This window comes from Esox lucius, chromosome 24 (assembly GCF_011004845.1).
Source record: "Esox lucius isolate fEsoLuc1 chromosome 24, fEsoLuc1.pri, whole genome shotgun sequence".
Lineage (NCBI taxonomy): Eukaryota > Metazoa > Chordata > Actinopteri > Esociformes > Esocidae > Esox > Esox lucius.
Window position 1 is genome coordinate 11,915,343 of NC_047592.1, and position 26,520 is coordinate 11,941,862.

Here is a 26,520-nt window from a genome sequence, read left to right on the forward strand (position 1 = left end):
GCAATTGTTGCCACAACACGACAAATTTGTTAGATATATTAAGGTGGCAATACAAATCTTCATATGACGAGTGCAAAGCATCTCAATGCCATCCACAGCAAAAATCTATTTCGGATGCATTTGCCAGTACTACACCATACGAGAAAGGTTCCAAACGGCAGAGAGAAACATTTCACGTGGCCAAAGACATGGTACCAATTTACACGGTTACCAAAGAGGGTTTTAAAAACATTATCCGGTCGCTTGACAAGCGGTATGTAATGCCATCACGCAACTATTTTTCTCAAGTTGCCATCCCAGAGCTGTACGAGAAAGTTGAAAAAGAGCTGTCACAAGTGGAATATTATACAGCAACAACGGACTTGTGGTCCAGCCGGACAACAGAGCCCTACAACGGAGACCGTAAACTTTATTAATGAGGACCTGAAAAGACACTGTTTGTAAACTGCATTTTCCCAGAGGATCATACAAGTGAGAACATCGCAACAGGGATGAGAGAAGCTTTTGCTGATTTGGGGCCTAGATGAGAGTCGTCTAGTCTGTATTACAACAGACAATGCCGCGAACATGGTGAAAGCTGCACCTGAACAAGTGGACCGGAAAAGGATGTAGACGGCGGAAAAGGAAGCAGACTGTTGAACGTCCTCTCGCTGTAATGCTCCCTCAGATGACCTTTCAATGCAGACAGAAAGGCAACGAGGGAGACGAGCTCTCGATGGTGTCAAACACCCTCCTCAACTCGGGCCATGAACTCCGCCAGGCTGAGGCAGATTGGGGCGGGGGGAATCGCCGTAGCCAGATCACCGTAGCCCAGGGCAGGTCCCTCCTAGACGTTAGCGTGATGAGATTCACTATGCCAGAGCTATCTGCCCCAGAAACCAGGACGGCAGCAGCTCGAAGACGACGGAGCGCTATGAGAAGACCAAAAGGCAGGTTCCTGGGTCTCAAGCAGAAAGCCCGCGGCAGAGGCGGGGCTCTCGGGGAGAAGGGGTGGCCAGAAAAAGGCGGGCAGCTGTGGGGCGATTCCGTCGCTGGTCTGCTGCCTGGTAGACAGCTCAGGAAACTGTTCCAGCAGAGGTCCATCCTCCACAGACTGAAGTCCTTCCATCACAACCTTCATTCCACCCTATTGGGACTCCTTGAACGGACACCAAATTCCAGGGCGGGTCGGCGTCTGCTAGGGTCTGTCATGGCGAAGTCATTCTGCCAAGGCTCAGACATAAGACCCAAATGCAGACCCAGGAGGCAGGAGTTGAAGCACAGGAAATGTAAAACAGTCAAAAGGCAGGCGGCAGGAGGGATGGGGTAAGGAGAGGTTCGGCACACAGGAAATATAAGAAACAAACTGAGAACAGGAAAACAAGAAACACGGGTACAACAAGACGAACGGGCATCAGAACAAACAAAGAACACGGGTTAAATAGACCAGGGATACTGAGGAGATGGGAGACACCTGGTGGGGGTGGAACACAGGACAACACAGGTGAATGGCATCAGGGTGTGACAACACATATGGAGGAGTCCCTAATCTATAACAAGCTGAGATGTAGTCAAACCCGTCCTTTGATAATATCCCTTGATGACTGTACAACCTGAGAATCGTTGTACCTGACAGGGCACTGGATCGTTTTATTGGAGGTTTTGCTAGTCTGATAGCCATGCACAGCGTGGCTTTTGAGTGTTTTTAGATCGATCTATCTTAATATAGATGATGACCAAATTTGTGTCAGAATTATAGTGTGAACGGGTGAAGTTTCCAAAGTACCGTGGGAGACTTCCCACTGATGCTTCCTGTGTCTGCTGAAGACTGAGGATGTCTTTTCCAGTGTGTTTTGGAGGGAATGAGCGGTGACACAGGAAGTCCGGATCTGGAACTCCATTATCACTGTCAGGTGAAAGAAAACAAGTTTATACCACTTCTAGGTCAGTGGTCTGGCCAAAGCACTGCACGCGCACGTGTGGCCGCGTACGGCGCAGCGACGTTTCCTTGCTGCTAGTGTGAATTCAAAATCGTATTTACATATTATTTCATTGCTGCATAAATTTAATTGTTTTCGGGACAATTGTTCCAGTCTAAATAGGCTCTTTGTATGTAAACATGCTAGTCTGCCTCCAGCCAATTGACAAGCCCTCAGAATATGGCGCGAGTGTTTTCATTTGTTTGTGTAGGACGCAGAAAGCATGACAAATGTGCGTAATTCCTCAAAATATTCTCTCTCTCTTCAGCCCTCCATCCCTCCCTTATTTAACTGCAATGGTAGATTGGGTTTCAAATTACCTTTATTGGGCCTTTATTACTTTTTTTTCAAACAACACCGTGTACTTCCTTCCAACAGATCAAAAACTAAAATGTTCGAAATCCACATACAATGGATTGTGTGGAGAGAGAGAGTGGGAGAAGAGACGAGTAGGGGGGGAGGAGAATGGGGAGGAGGGAGGAGAGAAGGAGAGAAAGGGAGGGGAGGTAGGGAGAGAGAGCGGGAGAGAGTATAAAGAAAAAAAAATAGTATTAGCTTTTCCATTTCCCAGTGGTTAGATGATAATGGAGGGAAAAACAGAGTGAGTGAATCCCAAATGGCACTTTCTTCCTTTAATAGCCCACTAGGAAATCTGGTGGGATTTGGGACGCATTTTGTGTGCTGAATGTGTGTGTATGTGTGTGTGTGTGTGTGTGTGTAAAGGAGAGTTAGAGATAAAGACGTTTGGGGACCTGAACTGAGTGTTTAGGGAGATCTAAGGGAGCCTGTCGATAGTTATTTGACTCATTAAAAGAGGAGCACTTACTCCACTGGGATACGATGCACCATCTGCCATCAGTAGAAAGAATCAATTAAACCAGCATCAGGCCCCAGGGTGACTTAGATTGCCTCCCAATGGCCACTCTTTGGGTCCTAACAGTGTAACTTCGACCAGGCACAGAGGGACTTATTTAAAGCCAGTTCATCTGTAATCAATAAAGGTCAATGCAGCACAGATATGTTCTGCTGTCGATATAATCTCTGACATGCAATCTGGGGCTTGTTTGTGTTTAGCTTGTAGCTGTTTACGTGGGTCTGCATGTTCTTAGGTCGGCATGTTGGGTTTCATCGAACCATTTTGGGGCAGGTTCGCTTTTGCACTGCTCATCCAATCTGGTACATGAGGAGAAGTTAAATGCATTCCAGGACTTCCAGGACAAATAGCATATTTTCTGGGGGGCTGTATAGTTGATAGGATGTTTATATGTGTTTAATCTAGTAGAATCACTATTAAATCTCAGTTAGCCATGACATTCCAAGAATTAAAGAGGGTGCTTTTCGATGACACGGGGCACTTATCTGCACACACACAGGGTACATAGTATACAATGTGTTTGTCGGCCACTGGACGTAAAAAAAAAAAAAACGCTTTCACAATCCACTGGCCAACAATCACTAAATGCATCTTTAACGCCCCAATAGCGGAAGTCTCGTCACAGGCTCTCTCTTTCCATTGCCCAACGAAAAAAGGTACTTTCACACTTCCAATTAGCATTCTGACCAGTGCTCTTTCAGAGAGGTGTACAGCCGTAGGTGAACACACGCTACACTGGTTAAAGTGGGCCCCTGGAGTGATAGAGTCCTGGGTTAGCCCACATACCAGACCCTCTTCATACGCCCAGCCATTGTTCAGCCATTGACAACATGACAGTTTGCCACCATCACGGTATCCTCCATCTCTCCAACAGTTTCTTGTCGACTCGCACTCTCCTACTCTCTCGGTCACACACTCTCCCACGCACCTTTTCCCTCTTTTGGTCTCTCTCGTTGTCCCTCACTCTTTTTGCCCTCTCTCGCTCTCTGGTTGTCTCGCATGCTCTCTCTTTCCTAGGCTCAACGGGATAAGAATGCCTTCTTTCAGTAGTCCCAAGCCCAATTTACCACACAAATTAAACGAGCAGGGCATGAACAAAAACAGAGAGAGGGAGGTAGAGAGAGAGAGAGAGAAAGAGACAACGTTTTCGACATAGGCAAAGCCCTATGGTAACAAAGGCGCCTTTCTATCCATGCCTATCCACACATTAACCAGACAATGCCTTGCCATTACAGCATTCGCCTGTGTTAGCAACATTAGCACCAGAACACAAAGCCCACACTAAACATGTGCGTGTCCTCTCCGGGGACATTTGTGGGAGAGGTCAGGGCAGCCAGCCGGACCCGGGCACACAGGACTGGCTCCCAAGGATGCTGCCCATCTGTTGAGCGGGCCGAGTCAGCCATTCTGGGCCTCTCACGTGTCCCATATCCTTCGCCATACCTCCCCGCCTGTGGGGCCGACACAACCCAGTCTGGGGCCAATGCACAGCGCCAGCGGCGGTGGCGGGCCCTTTACAGCCTTCCTCTGTAAGTGTTACGGCGAGGGTGACGGTGGTTTGGGCGGGGCGGGGGTGCGGGGGTGCCTTCTCTCTCATGGAAAGCGCCGTATCGGGGGAGATCCCTAGAGCCGAGTTAAGCAGCCGAACTGCTTACACAGATGCGGCGGCACACTAGGCAGAAAACAGAGGGACGCACAGCCGCTGGAACGTGACTAACACACAGGCTGAAAAAACCAAGTGAGAGTGGGGGGAGAGAAGGAGGGACACAAAAATGGAAAAAGCGATGCGGGAGGAAGGAAAGAGTGGAGAGGGAAAGACCAAACGGTACGAAGCGGCTCGGAAACCAACAGCAAGTAAAGGCAGAAACAACGAAAGGAGGCGCAGAGAACATACAGTATAATAACACAACCGACATCCCCCATCACACTGGTTTGGCTTCACACCTCCACTGTGGATACCGCCTCGTCATCCAAACCCTCACCCCCACCCCCCCCTTTCTCCTGCCCTCACTCAGTCGCTGCTGGACAGCCGTCGCCTTCCGTCACGGTCAGTTTGTTTAGGCTTGGAAATGATAAACCAGCACAGCTGTCTGACGGGCTACCGGAGCAGCTGCTCGCAAGCAGACAGCAGGGGGAGAAGGGGGAGGTTTAGGTGGTAAGAATGACAGAGTGTGGTCCTCTCATCGGTTACATGTGTGATCAGATTTCCCCCCCCGTGGAATGTCGATAGACTGTCCAATGGCGACTGGAGTTGACATGTCTGTTAGTTTTACTTTGTAATGTTATTATTGTTTATTGTTTATCATAGCACCCCAACTATCCATACAGGATGACATCCACCATTTTGAAATCATGAGAAAAGACTGCGATATGGACAAAATGTAATAGCACGATAATATGACTCAAATACCTCAATAACAGTAATACAATTATAATTTCCGGGAAAATAGATTGACTGTAGGTATCTGTTTTACAGAAGTGTAAAACAGAAGTGTAGGCAAGAAAGTGTAGTGTCAACCTCATAAAGCTCTATAATGTGGCTTCCTCGGATAGCAGTCTTGAATGCCAATTTTATTATAGCCTTGGCAATGACAGTTCTGAACCCACTTTGCACGAATTTTGAGTTTGGTGGCACACCTCTGACAACCTGGAATGTTATAAACGTTGGCGCTGTTTGACCCTATTTGGGGGGGCTCCAAAATGTTTCCTTTTAGGGCTGTCAATTAGTGGCAAAAAACATCTCTCTCTTCAATCATAATTAATAGACGGATATATGAAAGTATCTGACAAAAGGCAGAAGCAGAAGTGAACAGCAGCCAGGTGAGAGACAATTAAAATGTAGTACCAATAATTCACTGCACAAGTATATACAGTAGTGTTTTAATGCAACAGGAATTATTGGCAAGGTACTATTTATAGATGGTCAATTAACGCAGCATGCTCGTGGGCCATGTTGTGTGACCTAATGATATAGCTAGCTACTGAAGCTGATCATCTTTTCAGTTCCACGGGACCCCTACGTTGTCCAAGTGGAAGCTAGCCTGCTAGGAAATGCAACTAACATTGCTGGGGCAAAAATAATTACGGATTTATTTATTTAAAGCTTCAAACTACCACTCATCTTTTCTTACATCATCAAAGTGTCTCGTGTTTTTATTCATGCTGATTTATGTTGTCTTTGGCTTTTGCTTTGATTTTTCATTATAGTGAAAGCATTATGGCAACATTTGTCAACTCGGTACCGTTTGTATTCCAATAACATTTTGATTGTGTGCATCAACAAGTACATGTTTTATTTGTCCCAAGTGGTTCCTTTTAACTTTAATTCTTTCCCATCCTATTCTGTAACGTAAGAGGTAATGAGAAGTAATGCTTCCCCATAGTTGTCTAGAGAGGTTACTGACTTTATTTTAGTTTAGAAATGAGTCATTGAACTTTAATGACTCAATATTGAAGGCTGATGATCTAACAGCAAAATTAAACACAATTTACAGATTGAAATGGTGTGTGTGTGTGTGTGAGAGAGAGAAGTAAGCTCTCAGGCCACTGAATATTTTTATATTAATCTTACATTCTGCCGCCGACATTGTCTGGTATCTTTTTTAATTCAAAAGTAGTTTTTTGTCAAGTCAAGTTCAATTATACTCTTTAGCCACCACTAATGGCCAATTGTGTTTTATTTATTAAACATTTCAGACTGTGGTCAAACATAAGTGTTCTTGAACATTGAGTATGAATTAATGCTTAGTTATATTACAGTTGAATTATTCAAAACAAATGGTTGTGGATGGCTTGTCAGAGTCACCTGGTATAATTTTAAGGTGTAACATTTTACATACTTTTTGTAGCTATATCTTATGATATATTCTCCTCAACATGTACTGTTCAAAACTAAGCTGTTTCACAGCTTTAAATAATTTCTGGGGAGACACACCCCTTGACAACTTTGGGGGCTGAGCCCCCCCCCCAAAACTGTAGCCCTCAAAAACCGGCTTGGTTATAAAAATAAAATATTTCATCATCAGGGATTGTTACATCATCAGGAGTTGAGGATGTAAATTCTCTCTGTTGGTTTGCAACTAAAGTGACACCAAACTACCAAAGGCCCAGAGTTGGCAGCATAATTTAGGGAAATGCAAAGGTGAATTATAACAAGAGAGGCGATGATTGGCTGCTGCATTAAGGATGGAAAGACACAGCCAAATATGATCGCTGTGTTTGCCCTTTGAAGGTTTAAAGGGACACAATAACAATGGTATTACCAAAATCAGAGACATTTAGTCAATTCCCAAGATATGGTAACTGAAATGACAATGTCAATGTCAACTTCGGTTATCGCCCTGCCCTCATCACCATCACTATCTGATTTATTCACCTCTCTCCCACAAAACATACACAGCGGCAGGGAGAAAGCGGTGGAGAAAGAATCGAACAGGTTTCAGGGAACATTACTCAACCACAACGTTTTTTGTTTCGCCCATCAATTGACCTTGGGTGAACACACCGCTATTCCAAGACATTATCCGAGACATTATCCGAGACATTCAAGCTGAAGAGTGTGATTCTCTGCTCTGCGAAGGGTGTAGTAAAATCTTTATACTCCTGCACCTTCCTGGAACGTTGTTATTAGCAGGAAGCGGTGTTATCCAATAAAAATAGAGCAGGAGAAACCCAATGGAGGCTGAAATCTCAATGCTACAGATTTAAACTCCCAAAAATCTTGTAATTCTATTTTTGTGGGGGAATGTCACATTAAAACCAGTGGTGTATTATCACGTCCCCAAGATGGACGGCTACCTGAATATTGGGTGAGAACGTTAGGACGTGGACGTGTTTTGTGCTGGGATGTACACACAGAAAAAGGCTTGGAAATGTTTGAATGTTCTGTTGGTGTCGCAGGGAAATGGATCAAAACAGCCTGTGTTTATCACAGGTTCCTCTTAAAACCCACTATGGCACTATAAGAGGCGGACGAGAGGAAAAAGACAAAAGTGCCGGAAAAAAGGCGACACTTACTTTCAGCGTCGGCGAGGAGGAGGAGTAGACTCAGGACGAGCAGCGCGGGTCTGGCTACGTGCATCATGGGACAGCTTGGCACCAGCATGCTTTGGCAGCCTCAGTGGTGCTGGCTCACAGAGATCTGTGAGTCAGTCTGGTCTGATTTCTCAGATGCAGGATATTCACAGCCTGTAGGGACGAGAGGGAGTGAGGGAGGGAGGGAGTGAGGGAGAGAGAGGGAGGGAGAGAGCGAGGGCATGAATGAAACAAAGCGGTTTGGCTTCTTCTTCTTTATCTATCTAGCGCACATTTCTGACATACCCACACATAGACACTGTAGGTTCTGACAGCTAAAGATGAGAGAGGGTGATGCGCTTGCGGGCAATTTTCTGACACTTTTGAACACATATTAGGGTGCACGTGTACACACACACACACACACACACACACACACACACACAGAGGGAGAGATAGAGAGAGAGTGAAGTGCTTGCTAACATGATTTCATCCTTGCAACAAGGATTAACACACACGCTCTAATAAAATATACTGTGACTGATAACAATTAACCTGTTTTTGATCATCACCGCTAGATAACAGCATTTATTGAATTTCATCAGTACAGTCATTAACTGATACCATGTAGCTACAATGGGCTATGTAAAATTTAATGTAGATTAAAAAAATGATATGTTATTAGACGCACCTAAAACAACTCAAACATGCTAAACATGCTAGCAGCAGAACTGTAACCTGTTAAGCCTACAATATTAACACAAATGGATGACTAACTCGAACTGTCCTAAGAGTACTATACCGTTAGCCATTCAACTCACAGCACCTAATTTGTAGTCTTTGTGTTCATTTCCATGGTGAGACGGTTAAGTGAAGCCAGTAATAGATTGCTAGTAAGTGGTATCCATAGGCTATGGAGTGATAAAATGGCACCACTGCTCTTAATACCGTTAAAACCCATTGAGCTCAAGCTCATATTTATGCCCCGTCTTAAACCACTTTCCATCAGTAGCCAAAGCTTTAAAAGCTTTAAGTGACTACAAATGGATTAGGACAGAAAATAGAGAGCAACAAATCTATGCAGTTTTAATGGAGTAAGCTAGCATTAGCCAACATAACTGCTAGCAACGCCTTTATCAAGCGCTACTTAAAGTACAATCTAAACGACAGAGTAGGTTAGTCTCAGTTCTTCTTCGTGCTCATGTTTGCCAACCTGCCCTTTAAAAATGTTATGTGGATTGAGGAATTGATGTGAAAGGGAATTATAGAATGAGCAAGTTTCCTGCACGATTCCATGTTATTGCTAAAGCCAAATGGATAACAATGATCCTTGGTGACTGACATGCTGTGGGGGGGATAAACTTCTGGACTCTGGTATTGCAGCTAATCAACTTACACTGCATTAGCATGCTAGACAGTTAGCCTGCTAGCCTAGCATGAGAGGAGACATTTATCTTAGTTGATGAATTTCAACATACATTATAAATATATACAAACATTTATTTTCCAAGCAAGTCTACACAGATTATGCAAATGTGGTTCCTGAGATGTCTGGTATATGGACACATCTGACCTCTGACCACTTATACAATTTGACATTTAACAGGGTAGCATGAAAGGCTACCTAACAGATATAATCAACCATTAGTGTATTAGCCATACCACATTTTAGATACAGCACTGTTTACCAACACAAATGCATTACAGGAATCACGTAATCTCTGTACGCACGGGGCTCGTTCGCCTGGCTATTTATCTGATGATTTATAAACAAATAAACCCAAAGCGCAATCAGTGGCGTAGACAATGACAAAGTACCTAATTTCCCTGCTTCACGTCCCCCACCTCTCTCTCTCCCTCACCCCACCTCTCTCTCCCCCTCATCCCTCCCTCACGTTTTCTCTCCTCGTTTTATTCCATCAGCTGTTAATGGGAGGAAAGACGAGGAGATAGCACACCTGTCACACGGGAGTTGTGTCGTGGCGAGACGGACATGACTACCTGTCTCAAAGCTCTGTGAGGCCGGTGGCGACCACGTGCGGGGGACAATCTCAACCCACACACAAACACAAACACGCACACACGCGCGCGCGCACACACACGCGTACTTTACGGAGTACTTAGTGCTTTCTTTTCAATTATACTATGTTAGGGATATCACTGAAAGCAACGGCGCAGCATTGAGCCCTATTCAAGGTCGCCGGCGACTTTTGCTTTGCATGCGTGTGTCATAGCCATCCTTCCACAGTCAGGGTTGATAGCCTTTGAGTTAATTAATGTGGTGTGAATTTCCATAATGACATGACATTAGGAGTCCTCACTTTACACAGCGCTCAGCAGCCCTTTCCCCCTCCCTTCCCGCTCCCCCTCCGCCTCCCTCCCCTACACACGCTGACAGAGACCAGCAAGGCGATCGGCCTGTTTCGGGAGCACCGACTCGGTGGACGGCCGTGCCATCTACACCAAAATAGTAGCCAGAGAATCTTCACCTCAGTTGGGCTTCGCCGTGGCGCCTGTTTCCCCGAGCAGAGTTAAGGCGTGGATGGGTCGGCGGGCGGGGCGCCAGAACAGCACTGCCCGTTCTGGCGTGGCGTGCGTTCGCACCTGAAACCATCAACCGCTTTGTTTACTCGAGGTATGCGGTGCTGCGAGGTGGGGGTGTGGGGGGGAGGGGGTACTGCGGAGAACCAGGACGGAGAACCACCGCAGCCTAGCCCAAAAACGGTCTTGGCCTCCATGGCGTTACACAATGTGACTGCCTCGGATGTGACTTCCGACCGTCGCCACAATAGCTTTTGTTCCCCGATATGGCTGCTCTGTTTCATGTGTCAGTTCAATTTCACAGACACTGTGACGCCGATGCCTCCATTGAACATGTATTGCCTAAAAAGGAGAAAAGAAACAAGAACAAATCTTGTCCTTTCTTTACCAGGCCCTTGGCGATATTATTGTGTTCCTATTCAGCGGTTTTCCATTCAAAGAGCAGGGTTGTGATAGCATCATGCATTATTAAACAAAAGGCGGACAACATGCACAATGTTAATTAGAAAAGGAGGAAGATATTGCCAGGCATTGGCGGAGAGCAATAAAGAGAGGGAGAGAGAGAGACAGAGAGAGAGGGTTGGTGAGTTGTCGTTCTCTCTCCCCTGATTCTTATCAGTCTCTGAGAAGAGGAAGAGGGAAACAAAGCAGTGAGGATTCTCTGCAGAATGGCTGGTGCGTTTTCTGCTTTTCTTCTGGGAGACAATGAATGTGGATACAGAAAGTTATAGTTTTTTGATACTGCAGTATGAACTACTAAACAACCATCAAAGACACTTTTGCGAACATTGAGGCAATCTTTTTATCCTTCGTCCCGTCTCGTCTCATCTGGAGTGACCAAAATGCTGTGGCAGTCATTACCCTGAAGCCTATACAATGTTCTGTGTTGGTGTGTCAAGATCACGTGCGAGCATGCCCGAAAAACTGATGGAAACCAAATGCAAACACAAGTTTTATACTGATGCCACTGTTTTGAACTAATTTGGTCTGGGATAAATAACATAAAAAAGCAATACCCCGTAACCACCACTGACTCATCATCTGTGCATGTTTTGCCAAGTCGTTTGTGTTTCAAAGGGGTTCTTTATGTTGGTGAATAGCATGCCTTGCCCATCTCTGAACAAAATGGATGACATGGAAACAGTTGTTGTTCTCCCCCCCGAAAAAAAACAAAACAAAGCAAAGTAGCCACAGACTACTAAGTCAACTCTGTCCTTAATTGCATGTAGACACGAAAGGCAGAATTCTCACAATGCCACGATGAATCGGGTTTAGACACAAACCCTCGCTCTGGAACAATCCCCAGATATTACAGTGTGCTCCACAGAGCAAAGCAAATACGACGTTTGCCTTTTATTAAACGTTCCCTTTCATTATACTGCACAGTTGAAAACAGAGATGAGAACATGCCAGGTTTCTTGACTTAAGCTATATAAAGCTGTTTCTTAGTTGTTTTGTGCAGTGTTTTATTTACCCTTTCCAATGCCACCTGAGACGCAAGCTTAATTAGGCCAGAACCAATGGGTTTGGGCTTGCCAGCGGATTTCAACAGCAAGGTCAAATGGCATCTCTACAGAAGTCACAGGGCATGTACCACAGCCTCCCTTGTCTACCATGTTTCTACAGCGGACACATGACTTCAGCGGTGCTGGGGAAAAGCTACATGAAAAGGGTTCCCGCTATGTTAACACTGTCACATGACTGAATGTCTCCTCAACTTCTCTTTCTGACGCCATTTCTCTTTGTCTTTCCTTCTGCCCATCGATTTGAAGAGCTGTCTCATTCCTTCCATCTCCTGTCACTCGTCTCATTGTCTTTCACTGTCATTTCTCCGGCCTTTTCCCATTACTCCTTTTCTCTCTTTCAATCTCTCTGTTCTCCCTCCCTCCCTCACTCTGGCTAAGGGGTGGTTTGAATCAAGGCTTGCATCGGTGCCGTTTCTCACGCAACACCCCAGATCAGCGGGCATGTGTAATAACATCCCTCAAGCTAAGCTAAGCTATGCCCTCAAGTGCAGCCTACTCATGAAAGCTTCTGACAACCCCAGCTTAGAGGGCTTTATTTGCTAAACGTACTTACTTCTCCCCCTCCTTAAGACCTCAGTAAAAAAAAAACAACACTCCCACGGTCATAAATAAAGTTGTCAGTGATGCTCGTCCCAACCAAGGTATTCTGGTGTCTCGTGGTTTTACAGAGCATTGGCACTGTTTATGTTGTGGCTAGCGACTCACTGGAAAATGACAGCCAACCTAGCATCATCTGTGCAGTCCTACTGCTTGTTGCTATGAGTGACCGTGAAGCCTTCCATCATCAGACAGTGAGATAAGCTAATTGTGTTCTGGTGACATTTCTTTCCAGTAATTGAGTGTAAAAGCACCTGCTGCGGCTGGAACAAGGAAGCACTAGTGATCTTGTCTCTGAATCATGTCCCAAGGTGCAGTTAGAGGAAATGCCAAAGCCATTTCACCTTTGTAGTCTTGGTTTGGTTCAGGAGCTTGAACCTCAAAGAGCCACCTAATAAAGTTTTTCTCGAGGGAGTTTTGTTTGTTTACCTAATCACCAAAGGTCACTGACAATTACACGCAATATCACGCAATTACACTGGTGCCAAGAGGCTATCTGTGACTAGAGCTCGGTAGGGAGAGTTTGGACTGAACGAGCTGGGCTTGGTTCATTGCTGCAAGAAGACGAACAACGGCTCAACACGTAACACGCGACAAAGGGACAAGGACAAATCTTTTCAGTTTACTATAGAGGTCCTAGTAGAATTCCACCCACCTATGATGGCCCTGTGCAAACACTAGTCTCGTCCAAACCAGCTAGGTCTCTGTCTTTCTCACCCTCCCTACAAACCTAACCAGCACATGTTCTTCTTTCCAGTCCTGGATATCTCTCACTTCTTATTTCACTGTCTAAAATCTCTCCCGTCCCACCCCTCCTCTGCTCCCCTCTCTGCACCTCAGAGCAGCTGTTAGGTTCAGATGGATGCTCCCTCAGAACGTGACCCTGACCGCCAGACTGGTGAGTGATTATCTCAGTGCCCTGTTGGGGTGCCCCCTTGCACACCGACATACAGAGTCAAACACACACACACACACACACACGTGCGTGAGCGTACGTGGACACACACACACTAACACACAGACCCAATAAATGCACAAAGGTGCGTGTCAAATAAACTCACACACATGCGGGAACAAAACAGAAAAGGAATACCACACACACACACACACACACACACACACACACACACACACAAGCAAGGTAACCCAGAACTGGGCTAAGTTTAAGAGACAGGGGAATACCATTCACAACACAATGTACTTCTAGTGACCTTGATGACGTTGGCCAACACACACTTATGTCATCCAACTGAAAACTCCAACGCTTTCTCAATGCGGCAGTGACAAAGGCCTATCACGAATCCGGTCTTGTGAGCTGACTTTCAATAGCTCGAGACCAACAGCGACCCATTCGGCTCTTTCTTTTCCTAATCTTAGGACTCCCCCCCCCCCCCCCCGTGCACTCGAGGGGCCACGCGTTTGTTTTGCGGATGCGGCTCGGGGGCCGATTTGAATGTGCACCGTGTTTTGTGCTCGCGTCGCCGCCGTCGACTGAATGATGCTTCAGTATGGAGGGTCGTGTTTCACAGGGAACGTAACTCGTTACTGTGAAAAGTGCTGCACTTGGATAGTCCATGGTATGTATGTGTGTGTGTTGCCGGTGAGTGAGTGAGGGAAAGAGAGAGAGAGAGAGACTGCCAACCTGGAGTCGCCAGGATTACATTCACGCCGCATGAATAGGGGAGGGCCAAATCATGTTAAATATTACGAAGCAGAAAACAGAGGAGAGGGAGGAGGTGGAGGGCGAGGGAGATAATTACAAAGAAGGAGAGGAAGGAGCAGGCAGAGCGTGAGGTGGAAAGAGACAGCGAAAGCTCCGCCGGTGCTCCCGCTGAAGCGAGAGAGGGGGGAAGAGAGCGTGGCAGAGTGGGGAGGGACGGAGGGATGATGGAGGGATGATGGACCCGGGCACATAATAGCAGTCTGAAGGTGTCATTTCCCTGAGGCGGGGATGAGGGGACAGATAAATGTGCCATGGTCAGAGTATGAAACGGTGATACTCTGTTGTTTGCGACAATATGCATCTACACACACACACACACACACACACACAAAAACACACACACGCACATTACCCATCTCTCTGGTTTTCACACACTCACTGATTGACTCTCATACACAAGCACAGTCTCTCTCCCACACATGCAGAAACACCACACACACAAACACACACACACACACACACACACATACATACATACATACATATATAGCCTTTGCGCCATATGCTCCTTGCATCTTGAAAATCACCCCTTACCCAGCCATGTCTGTGGGAAGACGAATAAGATCACTTCACAGAGAAAAAGGCTGAGGGGAGGTAGAAAGAGGAGAGAAAGAGGAAAGGAGAGAAAGAGGAAAGGAGAGAAAGAGGAGATAGAGAGGGAGAGGGTTAGAGGGAGGAAAGAGGGGACGTGAAGGAGAGAGGGAAATGGAGGGAGGTCAGGAGAAAGGGAGGGAGAAAAAGGAGACCCTGCTCATACTATCACACACTTTTTACGGAGAATACAGAAGCCATCAGAGTGGGAGTGCTCCCCTGAATAGACAAAACAGCATTCCTCTGTGACTAGCGTGACACACAGGCAAGAACCAACAGAGCTCGCCCATACATTAAAACCTCTACAAGTGCATGAGTTCATACTTCACAGATCCAACACTTATGCACATTGTACCTGTCAAAGCAACAACCACTTCTCATAGCCAACACTATATCGGCTTCCCCTGATCATCACGGGCCAAAGGGACATTTTTGGCCGGCTTTCTTTAGATAATAAAATTTGCGGAGCAGAAACCTTAAGGCGTATATATCAGGCTAAGAGGGAAATGCAGTTAGTAAAACGACAAGTGTCTTCCATTATATAAATGCTAAATGTAATGAGCTAACGGTAAACAAGCTAAATGTAGCAACACTGTATGTACGCGGGAGCTACTGCACTACTGGCTCGGAGGGTGATGCGCTCACCCACATCCCCAAATTTTGCTTAGCCCAGAAGTGTCCTGAAATGCAGCTGCAGTGGCATGGTCAAGGTTGTTAGCTCCCAACGCTCCGCACGGTGGGTTAGCACACTGGCAGCTTTTCACTCGATTACATGCTCTGTGTGTTTCCCATGTTTGGTGCAGGACTCCCAAAAGACTAAACACAAATGGTTATTTGGCCGTTCAATCAAACCTACGGCTTCTACACGAAGAGAAGAATGAACACTAACGTCTCGTCATGAGTCACAGATGCAGAACATAAACCGCGGATATCCGCGACTAAGACGAAGGCCGGGACGTGTTAGCGAACTCAGAGACGATTATATGGAAATAGTGCGGCTAGGATGGCTGTTGACCATACATTATATACTATAACAGATACTAAGCGACTTTGTTGAACGAGCAACAGAGCAACGCTACTTTCTCAACCCGAACTGCTACTCTCTCAATTTTAAATCAAACTTTTAGTGGACATACTCAGAGGGGTTGAAACATATTTCAAAAGTGGTTTCTACATTGTAACTGTGGGAAAACTATAAGAAACGCACACACTGTAGAACAAAAATGAATGGGTTAATTTGAGTTTATGTGACACTATCTGTTATAGATGGGTCTCCTTGAGCAAGAATACCTAATTTCAATGCAAAGTTTTTTTTTTTTACTGAAGGCCTATTGTGGTACTAGAACAAGATGCAGTATCATGGCTTCCAAAATGACTGAAGTCCCTTTCTTCTCCCAGTTTTGAGATTCAAATACAAAATTCAGGCACAGCTCGGCTCTGGGAGCCAAATAAATGTCAGCACAGAAGCAATTCAACGTCCTACCTCAACGCATTCCCACTGACATGAACACGTCTGCTTTAAAAGCAAATTCCTGTCTCTATTACTTTAAATCATTCTAGCTGCGGTTGTAACCGTGCCAGGTCCACGGATGTCTTATATCATTTCCACTGTCGTTAATATATAGGCCCATCACAGAGGACGTCCTAAGGACAGTGCGACAACCTCCTGATGTTCTGGGCATGTCCTAATGACTCACTATTGTTTGAAGGATAGAAAAAATTGGATAAGCTGTACCCAATGTTTATCTTGCGAGTCACATTTGAAAAGAAGCATGTTGGATAGGAACGTTTCCTAAGTGGCTTCTCCTACTCTGGCATGTCTCCATTCACCAACGGAAATACAGGCTGTTATTTTCCTCTCACTTGAATATACTGTCGGTTTTGAGGCTGTTGTGTGTATTTAATATGCCAGTGTAAACATTTGATTAGCCACTTCAAAAGACCTACAACTACAGGCGCGTACACTTCAACAAAACAATTCTCACAACCTTATCGCGAAAAAGGCACGTACACACAGATAGGCGCGTCACCCTGCCACACAAACACAAAAGCAGACAAGTGCAACACCGAACCCGCCGAACGCCTACTTTCCAAAGTTAAGGACGCTATTAAACATTGACATGGCCGCCGTTGACCAAGGTACATCTGAGGCTCCCGTTGGCGGAGCCTGTCCCTCATTCGATCTGCCCGAGTGGGCGTCTGAAGAAACACAGGACCCCGTAGCTGAGGATAAGAGACTGCAGAATTCCCTAGTAAACAATCCTAATTGAGAATTTCAAGTCCAAGCATGTGAGATCCTGCCACTGACATACTGCAGGGAGAAGAGGTCTGTGTTGTTGGTGGGTGAGTGTTAGCGCGTGTTTGTTTGGGATCTGCGGCAAACAACAGTCTTGACTTGAAGGGCCTGCCTTGTTTTATTGTGACAGCGGACCTTAAGCATTTCGTTGACTGTACAGTGACATTCTCTTTTGTTTGTTTTGTGGCGAACAGCGGCGTCCTGTCATGTACAGTAGGCCAGCACAGACCCTGACAGAACCAACTGTAGTACAGGCACTCTGTAGTTCCTCTGTAGTTCCTCTGTAGTTACTCCACGTATAACCTTTACACAATGACACGCACAATTGCATTTCCATGGATGATGCCATTTACATTCACGCTGGTAACTCTGGTGTGATGTGCCTGCAATTACAAACTGTGGTTCAATCTGCTTAAATCCTTCATGCACAAAACGCACCCTGAGCCCAACGCCAACTGTTTCCGAAAGGTTGCTAAACAATTCAGAACTTTTCTCGCCAACGTTTGTTTCAGTTGGCAGAACTCGGTTGGTTTCTTGTCAGACTGCTAGCAAACGCAGGAATTAATGAGCTTAACATTCTCTTTCACGACTACGCAGCCCAGCGTTGTGATGCATTTCCTTTCAACTTCTCCTTTTGTTTCATGTGAGGGAAGTCATTGTTGTGTGTGCTGTACCCTTACCGCGCTCTACCCCTGCTGTTAAGTCGGTTCAAATTAGCAGAGGAAAGTTTCACTTGTGCAAATGCCATGCAAATTCTGCTCCAGTTCTGACTGAAACGCCGCTACAACGTCCTCCTCCAAGCTTGTTTGGACTATTGTCTCCATGCTGGACTGTGATACAGTCAGACCTCAACACCACAGAGAACATCTGGAACTGCTGGGTTGAGTCACGCTGCACAGTGGATGCGAGGCACAGTCCAAATATTTCCCCTCTGCTGTTGAAATTAAGTGATTCCAATAGGGGAAACTGTAAGCAACATCATTTTACAGAATCCCCAGCAATTCCGTCAACCCAAGACAAAAGACAGCGAGCTAGCTAATGACGCTAACATTGTCAGCCATCAAAGTTATCCTTTCATCGCTCACTCGGAGTGTCAGGCACAGCCATTTCCAGCGCCACAGCCAAAACAAATTTGTCAGACGACGGAGGGGAGACACTAGAGGAAATGGATCCTTTTTTGTCATCAGCCTAACAGGGGCAAAGATAACACAATTATTGGATGTGATGGCTCTCCTCTAAAGCTGGGATGTCTGATCGCAGTCTGGCGGCAGAGTTGAGATTGTAAAACTGCCATTTACCTGAACATCAAACCACAGTCTTCTGGGACTTAAAAAGCAGCATTTATCTGCAGTCTCTAAGATCTAAAGTCATTGTGACAGCTCTCAAAAGGTTGTGGACAGAGTCAATTGAGGATGCAGTAGTTGTTTTTTCATCCAAAATGTTGAAGGCGGAACACATTTATCAGGACCCTCAGTCACGCCACACCAGTAAAACAGTAAGATTGTCAAACTAAAAACTAAACTCAAAAAACACCAAAACAGAAAGTCAACCGTTAACCATCACTCTATGTTGCTTCTCCCTTCTAAAACAAATATCCCCCCCAAAAAAATGTGTCTACAAACTACTATTCTACAAAGCCCACCTGGGCTTTGACAATGTTGACAAGTTTAACTTAATAATGGAATACATACAGTGGCCCATGATAGAATGGTATGGGACAGGGGCAGTGGGCGGGGGCATTGGGAGAATTGGTATGGAGAGTGGCCTGGCATTACAGTACTACCAGTGAGGGAGAATTCATACAATCTGCAGTTTGCTGATGAACGATCTGACCTGATTTCAGTCCTGGCTACCCACGGATCCCCCCGCTAAAGTCCCTCTGTCCTTTCTTTCAACACTCTCACGTAGGCGGCCTCCCACACACTCTTGTCCCTCTCACACTCCCCGTCGGAGTAATAGATAATAGACATCCCAGGGGAACAGCAGGGGCACTGGCCAGTCGCTGGCAGTTAGCCTGTGTGTGATTGAGGTGTAACAAAATGGCTCACAGCAGCATCGGGGAAAGCTAACGGGAGGCTAGCGAAACGGCCTCGGGCCGCAAGCAGCTGCCAACGGCTAACTGTGCAACAATGGGGACTGGAGTTGAGAAGACGCCAAAGTGCTCAGGGGGTGTGGAGAAACTTTAACGAGACTTGGACGATGAACAAGATGAGGAGGCAGAGAAGCGGCCCGTGCGGGATACAGCGGGTTCCTAGTGACATTAAGAGACGCGGGGTCAAAATCGGATACTAACCTAGCACTGTGTGTACAGGCCACATTAGTTGCATGGCCAAGCACCAAATCAGCGGGACAGGTACTTTTCAAAATGGACACAAAGGGAAATGCCTTCTGTTGTCGAAGTTCCTTGCTCTTCACCTGCGAGTAGTTCTTCTTAAAAACACAGAGAAACAAATTGTCCTAACGGAGGTGTTGACTCAGTGGACAACTGGAAGGTGGAGAGAAAAGTACCCTCAACGCACCCCTAAGCCTCTCCTTCTCTCTTTCTTATGTGAGAGACAACAGCTGGGCTGAAAACAAGGTGTTTGAAGTCGCCTATTCATCTCAAAGTTTCTTTTTTACCGGCCACACGGCGACGCCTGACTGCTCGTCTGTTTGTTCTGAGGAGAGAGGGTCTTATCCTAATCTCTAGATTGAAACGTTGCTGACTTACTCCTTTCGCCTTTGTTGTTCTTACAATTAGCTTGGCAAGGGGACAGTAAGCTTCAAAGACCAGGAACGCATTCACGCGCATACATGGGCAGATTGACAAGGAGTACGCGAGAAAGCAGGAGGCATTAATCTACAGGCCAGGGAAGAAAATATCCCATTGTGCCACTGTGTGGGTCCTAAACGCGTGTCTGTGTGTGCACGCTCGCGCACCGCATAGAACGTTAAGTGCTTGCTACCGATGTGATTGCTGATTACAACCTAAGGCCCTCCAAGCCGGTTACTTTGAATGCTTGGCTAAGACCAGGATTGTTCCGTAACGGCCCTGACATGAGACCCAGGGCTGTACATAATAATGTGTCTAACCCAAGACTGTCAGGGCATTAAACACCCTGGCCATCTTCCTCGCACTCCGATCGGAACCTTAGAGCCCTTGTGAACACTCAGACACAAAACACACACTCTGGCTCATTTTGAACACTCACCACGCACACACTAAACCATACCTTCAAGGGGGACACACACACACAGTCTCAATCGTTCCTTCCATGGAAACACACACTCAAACACTCTCCTCCAGACACACACACACACTTAACCACACCTTCTAGACACAAACAACCAAACATGGCAGGCACACACACACACACACACACTCAAACATACCTTCCATGTACACCCAGAACCTCACCCATACATTCCAAGGACACACACACACATTCAACCACACCATCCATGTACACACAGAGACTCAATAATACCTTCCAGACACACACACACACACACACACACACACACACAAACACAACCATAAGTTCCAAGGACACAAGCTTTCTTACATTCACTCCCAACCACATTCAATATACTTTTTGCCTTAATACTACAGACAGTATAAACACAAAGAAAGAGTGAGGACTCTTTTCACGTTACATTTACTTGATTTAATCGACGGCACTGCTTGGGGGCCGAAACACAAGTATGTCGTTACACGGCGACAACACCTGCTATAATGTATATGGCACTGATATAACTTTGAAACTTCAGTACTTTGGTGTGTAACGGGCAATTAGCAAGAGAGGATTGTTACTGGTCTACTTTCCCTCTATCAGCACTGCACAAACCCTTTATCCGTGACCAATCCCTCAGTTTATTTAGCACGCACGCACAAATGTGCATAAACAGAGGCGCACAGACACACACACACACACAAAATTCATAATAACATAATACAACAGACCCAAATAGACATTTCACAACACAGAAAAAGAGCCAATAAACAAGCCAGATAAACACACACGAGGCCACGTACACAAGCTGACAGGAGTCACGCACTTTCAGGCATATCACACGAACTACATTAATGGATTACTGAGGTAAAGTTGGTATGACCTATATAAGCAACACTCTGGAACACAATTACAGTCAGTCAGTCAGCCAGACAAAAAGTGAGAGAGTAAGAAAGCAAGAGACAAAACAGGAGAGGGACAGAGAAAGAGCAAGAGGGGGAGAGAAGGGGAGACGAGAGAGAGAGAAGGGGAGAGAAATACCAGGGAGAAGGAGAGAGGGAGCGTCATCAGTAGTTTTAGCACAGATGGCCACAAAAACATGTCAATTTGTCCACAGTATCATGTGCATCATTTGTATGGTGGCCAAGCAATCTGTGTGTATGTGTGTGTGTGTGTGTGTGTGTTTACTCTGATGCTGCAACAATGTCCCACTGATGTCACTTTTAGGTGATAACCTTACGACCCTAATTCTATCTGCACTCCTTAAATGGCATCGCGGACAAAGACTTCCTCGTCCCTCGTGGCACATATCAACCTTCCATTCAGCTCAAACCAGTGTTTCCTTTAAGCAATGCAACCTCAAATGCACAAATCCCATCAGCGACAGCTGGTGCGCAGGAGGACCATTGTGATGGGTTCCATAAAACCTACACCATTATCACAGATCCATAACATACCACGGCGGCGTGCCTCGTTCAGGGATCATCTTAAAGTTAACACCATTCGTTCCTGGATTCATCTGGATGGATGTGGCTCCAGGGTGACACGCCCTCCTTAATCCTGACACGCCCTCCTCAATCCTGACACGCCCTCCTCAATCCTGACATGTACTCCGTGTCTCGACCCCCTAACAATGTACACAAATTGGATTTGTGAAGGAATGGGATCATAGGACAATTGCTTGCTAGTTTACAATGGTATGTATATTACTGCCATACTTGCCATATCTAAATGTTCAATGATACTACCCAAATTGCTGCTAGTTTACAGGACTCTTTTTAACCTGCTGCCAGTGTACGGTGTTATGTACGCCAATCAGCCATAACATTATGACCACCTGCCTGATATTGTGTAGGTCCCCCTTTTGCCCTGACCCATCGAGGCATGGACTCTACTAGAACTCTGAAGGTGTGCTGTGGTATCTGGCACCAAGACGTTAGCAGCAGATCCTTTAAGTCCTGTAAGTTGCGAGGTGGGGCCTCCATGGATCAGACCTGCTTGTCCAGCACATCCCACAGATGACTGATTGGATTGAGATCTGGGGAATCTGGAGGCCAAGTCAACACCTTGAAGTCATTGTTGTGTTCCTCAAACAATTCCTGAACCATTTTTGCTTTGTGGCAGGGCGCATTATCCAGCTGAAATAGGCCAATGCCATCAGGGAATACCGTTGTCATCAATGGGTGCACATGGTCTGCAACAATTCTTAGGTAGGTGGTACATGTCAAAGTAACATCCACATGAATGGCAGGATCCAAGGTTTCCCAGAGAGAACATCAAACTGCCTATCAAACTGCCTTTGCCGGCTTGCCTCCTTCCCATAGTGCATCCTGGTGCCATGTGTTCCCCAGGTAAGCGCCACACACACACGGCTATCCCTGTGATGTAAAAGAAAATGTGATTCATCAGACCAGGCCACCTTCTTCCATTGCTCCGTGGTCCAGTTCTGATGTTCACATGCCCATTGTAGGCACTTTTGGCAGTGACTGGGGCCCATACGCAACAAACTGCACGGTGTGTTCTGACACCTTTCTATCAGTACCAGCATTACCGTTTTCAGCAATTTGAGCTACAGTAGCTCATCTGTTGGATCGGACCACACAGGCCAGCCTTCGCTCCCCATGTACATCAATGAGCCTTGGTCACCCATGACCCTGTCACCGGTTCACCACTTTTCATTCCTTGGACCACTTTTGATAGGTACTGACCACTGCAGACTGGGAACACCCCACAAGGGCTGCAGTTTTGGAGATGTTCTGACCCAGTCGTCTAGCCATCACAATTTGGCCGTTGTCAAAGTCGCTCAGATCCTTATGCTTGCCCATTCTTCCTGCTTCTAACACATCAACTTTGAGGACAGAATGTTCACTTGCTGCCTAATATATCCCACCCACTGACAGGTGCCATGATAACGAGATTATCAGTGTTATTCACTTCACCTGTCAGTGGTCATAATGTTATGGCTGATCGGTGTTTATTCTGACTTATTATTATTTGTAGGACATTTCATTGGCCAGTTGTTTCCTCGCAGCTCCGTACAGGGAAGTGAACGAGCACCCGACGTGGGACACAGAAGAGGTTATTGGGACACACCACCGACTTTAAGGCGCGAGGACACCCCCTCAGCCTTTCCAGGGAATGGGTGTCAAGTCCAGCGCGACCGCTGAGGCTCTGCGTGCCAAAGCCATTCCGACTGGGGCCAGACGCATGATCTAGCCGAATCTCACCCCATGCCTCACTCCCCCATCTACAGCAGGGACATCCATCTTGATTTCTGCTGAGTGCCTGAAAGAGCGGGAAGGGGGGCGGGGGGTGGGGGTGGTTGGTTGGGGAGACTGGTACTCAGATAAGGACGATGAGAGGATCAGAGGAGATGATCTTGGGAGCTTGGCCCAGGAGTGAGAGGGAGGGTAACTTCATCTTTATCTAATTACTGGGCTAGTTTCGACAAGGGGAGATAGCGTGAGCCAGGGACTATTAGGGTTACAGTGGGTTGAAAGCAGGCGCACGCACGCACGTGCACAGGAAGACCACACGTAGATACTGCCCCCCTCCCCCACCCACGCACGCACACACACACACGCACACACACACACACACACACACACACATACCCAGCCAAGTGCCATAACAGCCCAATGAAATATATTCAGATTAGAAAGGTGTCGCATTACTCCCTGGCACGGATGATGAATACACAGTTAGCGCCGCCATTAATCTTCCAGCCTTCCGCCTGTGGATGCAGAGAAGGGAAGGAGGGAGGGAGTCTCACTGACAGAGCACCTCGGAGAGGGGTGTCCCTGCAACACAACGGGCCAATCTGACCTGAAATCCCTCAGCGGGGTCAATGTATTGGGCTCTAAATGGGTTCAAAGGGGCTGTATGGGTGTAAACTGCGGGAAAAAAGGCACCGATAACGTGTTCTTTAACGAAATTATATGGCTGATTACAGTGTTTTGGACTTGACATTGATCTGATGCCAAAATGTGTAACAGAATAGACTAAATAAATATCAATAACAGTTCCCTTGGGAGGAGTGTGTGAACCAAAATAATTTGACTAAGTACTGGCATGTTAAAGAAATTAGGATTTCAAAGAAACCCTAAAACCACAAATACTTCATTATTATTTTACAGAGCATAATTAGTAAAACCCTGTTTCCCAAAGAGTTGGGACGCTGCATTGAATGTAAATAAAAACAGAATGCAATCATGTGCAATTAATTTAAACCATATATTCAAAAGAAGATAGTATATAGACAACATATAAAATGTCAAAAAATTTGACATTTTATTGTTTCTTGAAGAATATATGCCCACTTTGAATTTGATGTTAGCAACCAGTTTCAAAAACGTGTGTAATGCTAAAACACTAAACCTGGTGGAATGTCACACAACTAATAAGGTCAATTGGCAACAGGTCAGTAAAATGATTGGTTATTAAAAGATCATTCCAGAGAGGATGGGTCTGTCAGAAGTAAAGATGGGGAGGGGTACACCACTATATGAATGACAGAGCAGGCAAATAGTGCAACAATATAAGAATAACGTTTCTCATCAAATAATTGCAAAGAGTTTGGGGATCTCATCATTCATGGTACATAATATCATTAAAAGATTCAGAGAACCTGGAGAAATCTCTGTACTCAAGGGACAAGGCCGAAAACCAGTATTGGATGGCCGTGATCTTCGGGCCCTCAGACGACACTGCATTAAAAACTGACACGATTCTGTAGTGGAAATCACTGCATGGTCTCAGGAACACTTCTGAACACCATTGTCTGTGAACACAGTGCGTTGATGCATCCACAGACGCAGGTTTGAATTCTACCATGTAAAAAAGAAACCAGACATGAACAAGATCCAGGACCACCACTGCCTTCTCTGGGCCCAAGCTCATTTGCGGTGGGGAGAACAAGTATTTGATACACTGCTGATTTTGCAGGTTTTCCCACTCACAAAGCATGTAGAAGTCTGTCATTTTTATCATAGGTACTCTTCAACTGTGAATGACGGAATCTTAAACAAAAATCCAGAAAATCACATTGTAAAAATGTGGTTTTCCACATTTGAAAGGGGAAAATGTGGTCTGGCAAATAAAGATTTGAAGTACTTTTTCGGAATCGTGGACGCAGTGTCCTCCGGACTAAAGAGGGGAAGGACCATCCGGATTCTTATCAGCCCACAATTCAAATTGTTCAAAAACAAATTTGAATTGTCACCCATTGAAAAACTTTGGCGCATTATGAAACATAAAATACAACAAAGGAGACCCCGAACTGTTGAGAAGCTAAAATCATATAACAAGCAAGAATGGGAATACATTTCAATTTCAAAACTACAGTAATTGGTCTCCTCAGTTCCCAAACGCCTACAGAATATTGTAAAACGAAGAGATGATGCAACACAGTGGTAAACATGCCCACATTTGAAATGGGCAAGAATTTCTCCAAAACCAATACAATTTCTCATTTGATTTGTTGTCTCTGTACTAGTTTCAATTAAATTGTTTGCACATCATTGCATTTTGTTTTTATTTCCATTTTATGCAGCATCCCAAAATTGTAATTGCAAATGTTACAGCATCTGAATTTTTTTTTTAAATGTTATGTATTATATAATAACAGATTTGTTGTCATTTGGAATGTTTTCAAAGTCAGGAAAAGGCCTGAGTACCTTAGGATTAGATAAATACAGGATGCAAGAAAAATGGCCAGACACCCTAGCCAAACAGGCTTTCTTTTAAACAGAACATCACTAAATTCAATATATTAATAATTGCTTCAGTAAAACTCCAAAGAATATGTGCGATAACAAGCATACAAAATGTGGTTAATGCACAAGATTCCGAATCTATGACATGAACTGGCACAGGTCTGACAACCCAGCATACTGACAATGAAAGAGAAACTGAAGCAGACGAAGAACCGAGTTAAAACAGAGCTTTACGGAGCCTTTTTTCAGGATGATGTCATGTAAGGTGCAAGTTGAGCATGAACCTAATTTACTAAAAATACCTGATGGATGTTACATTGCCTTCCTTTTCTGGCTGTAGAACACGCAATACAAAACTGAAAACATTCAACTGGGTCTGTGCTCCACACGTAACTTCTTATACACATAACTAATACTGAGGAGTAGCTGTGAAAGAACAAACAAGCTGTTTTGCTTCTGCAATGTACGGTGTAAG

The 26,520-nt window shown here is 45.5% G+C and overlaps 1 protein-coding gene across 41 annotated transcripts in view; it reads right to left on the reverse strand.

The window, feature by feature from the left end:
* LOC105020620 (protein tyrosine phosphatase receptor type D) overlaps positions 1–26,520 on the reverse strand; it is a 464,512-nt gene that overhangs the window by 125,909 nt on the left and 312,083 nt on the right. For all 41 annotated transcript variants that reach the window (XM_020043402.3, XM_020043401.3, XM_020043398.3 and 38 more), the window contains one exon: positions 7,849–8,019. In XM_020043402.3, the coding sequence (XP_019898961.1) occupies positions 7,849–7,936 (88 nt within the window). In that variant the 5' untranslated portion in view covers positions 7,937–8,019. The remainder of the gene's footprint in view (positions 1–7,848; positions 8,020–26,520) is intronic.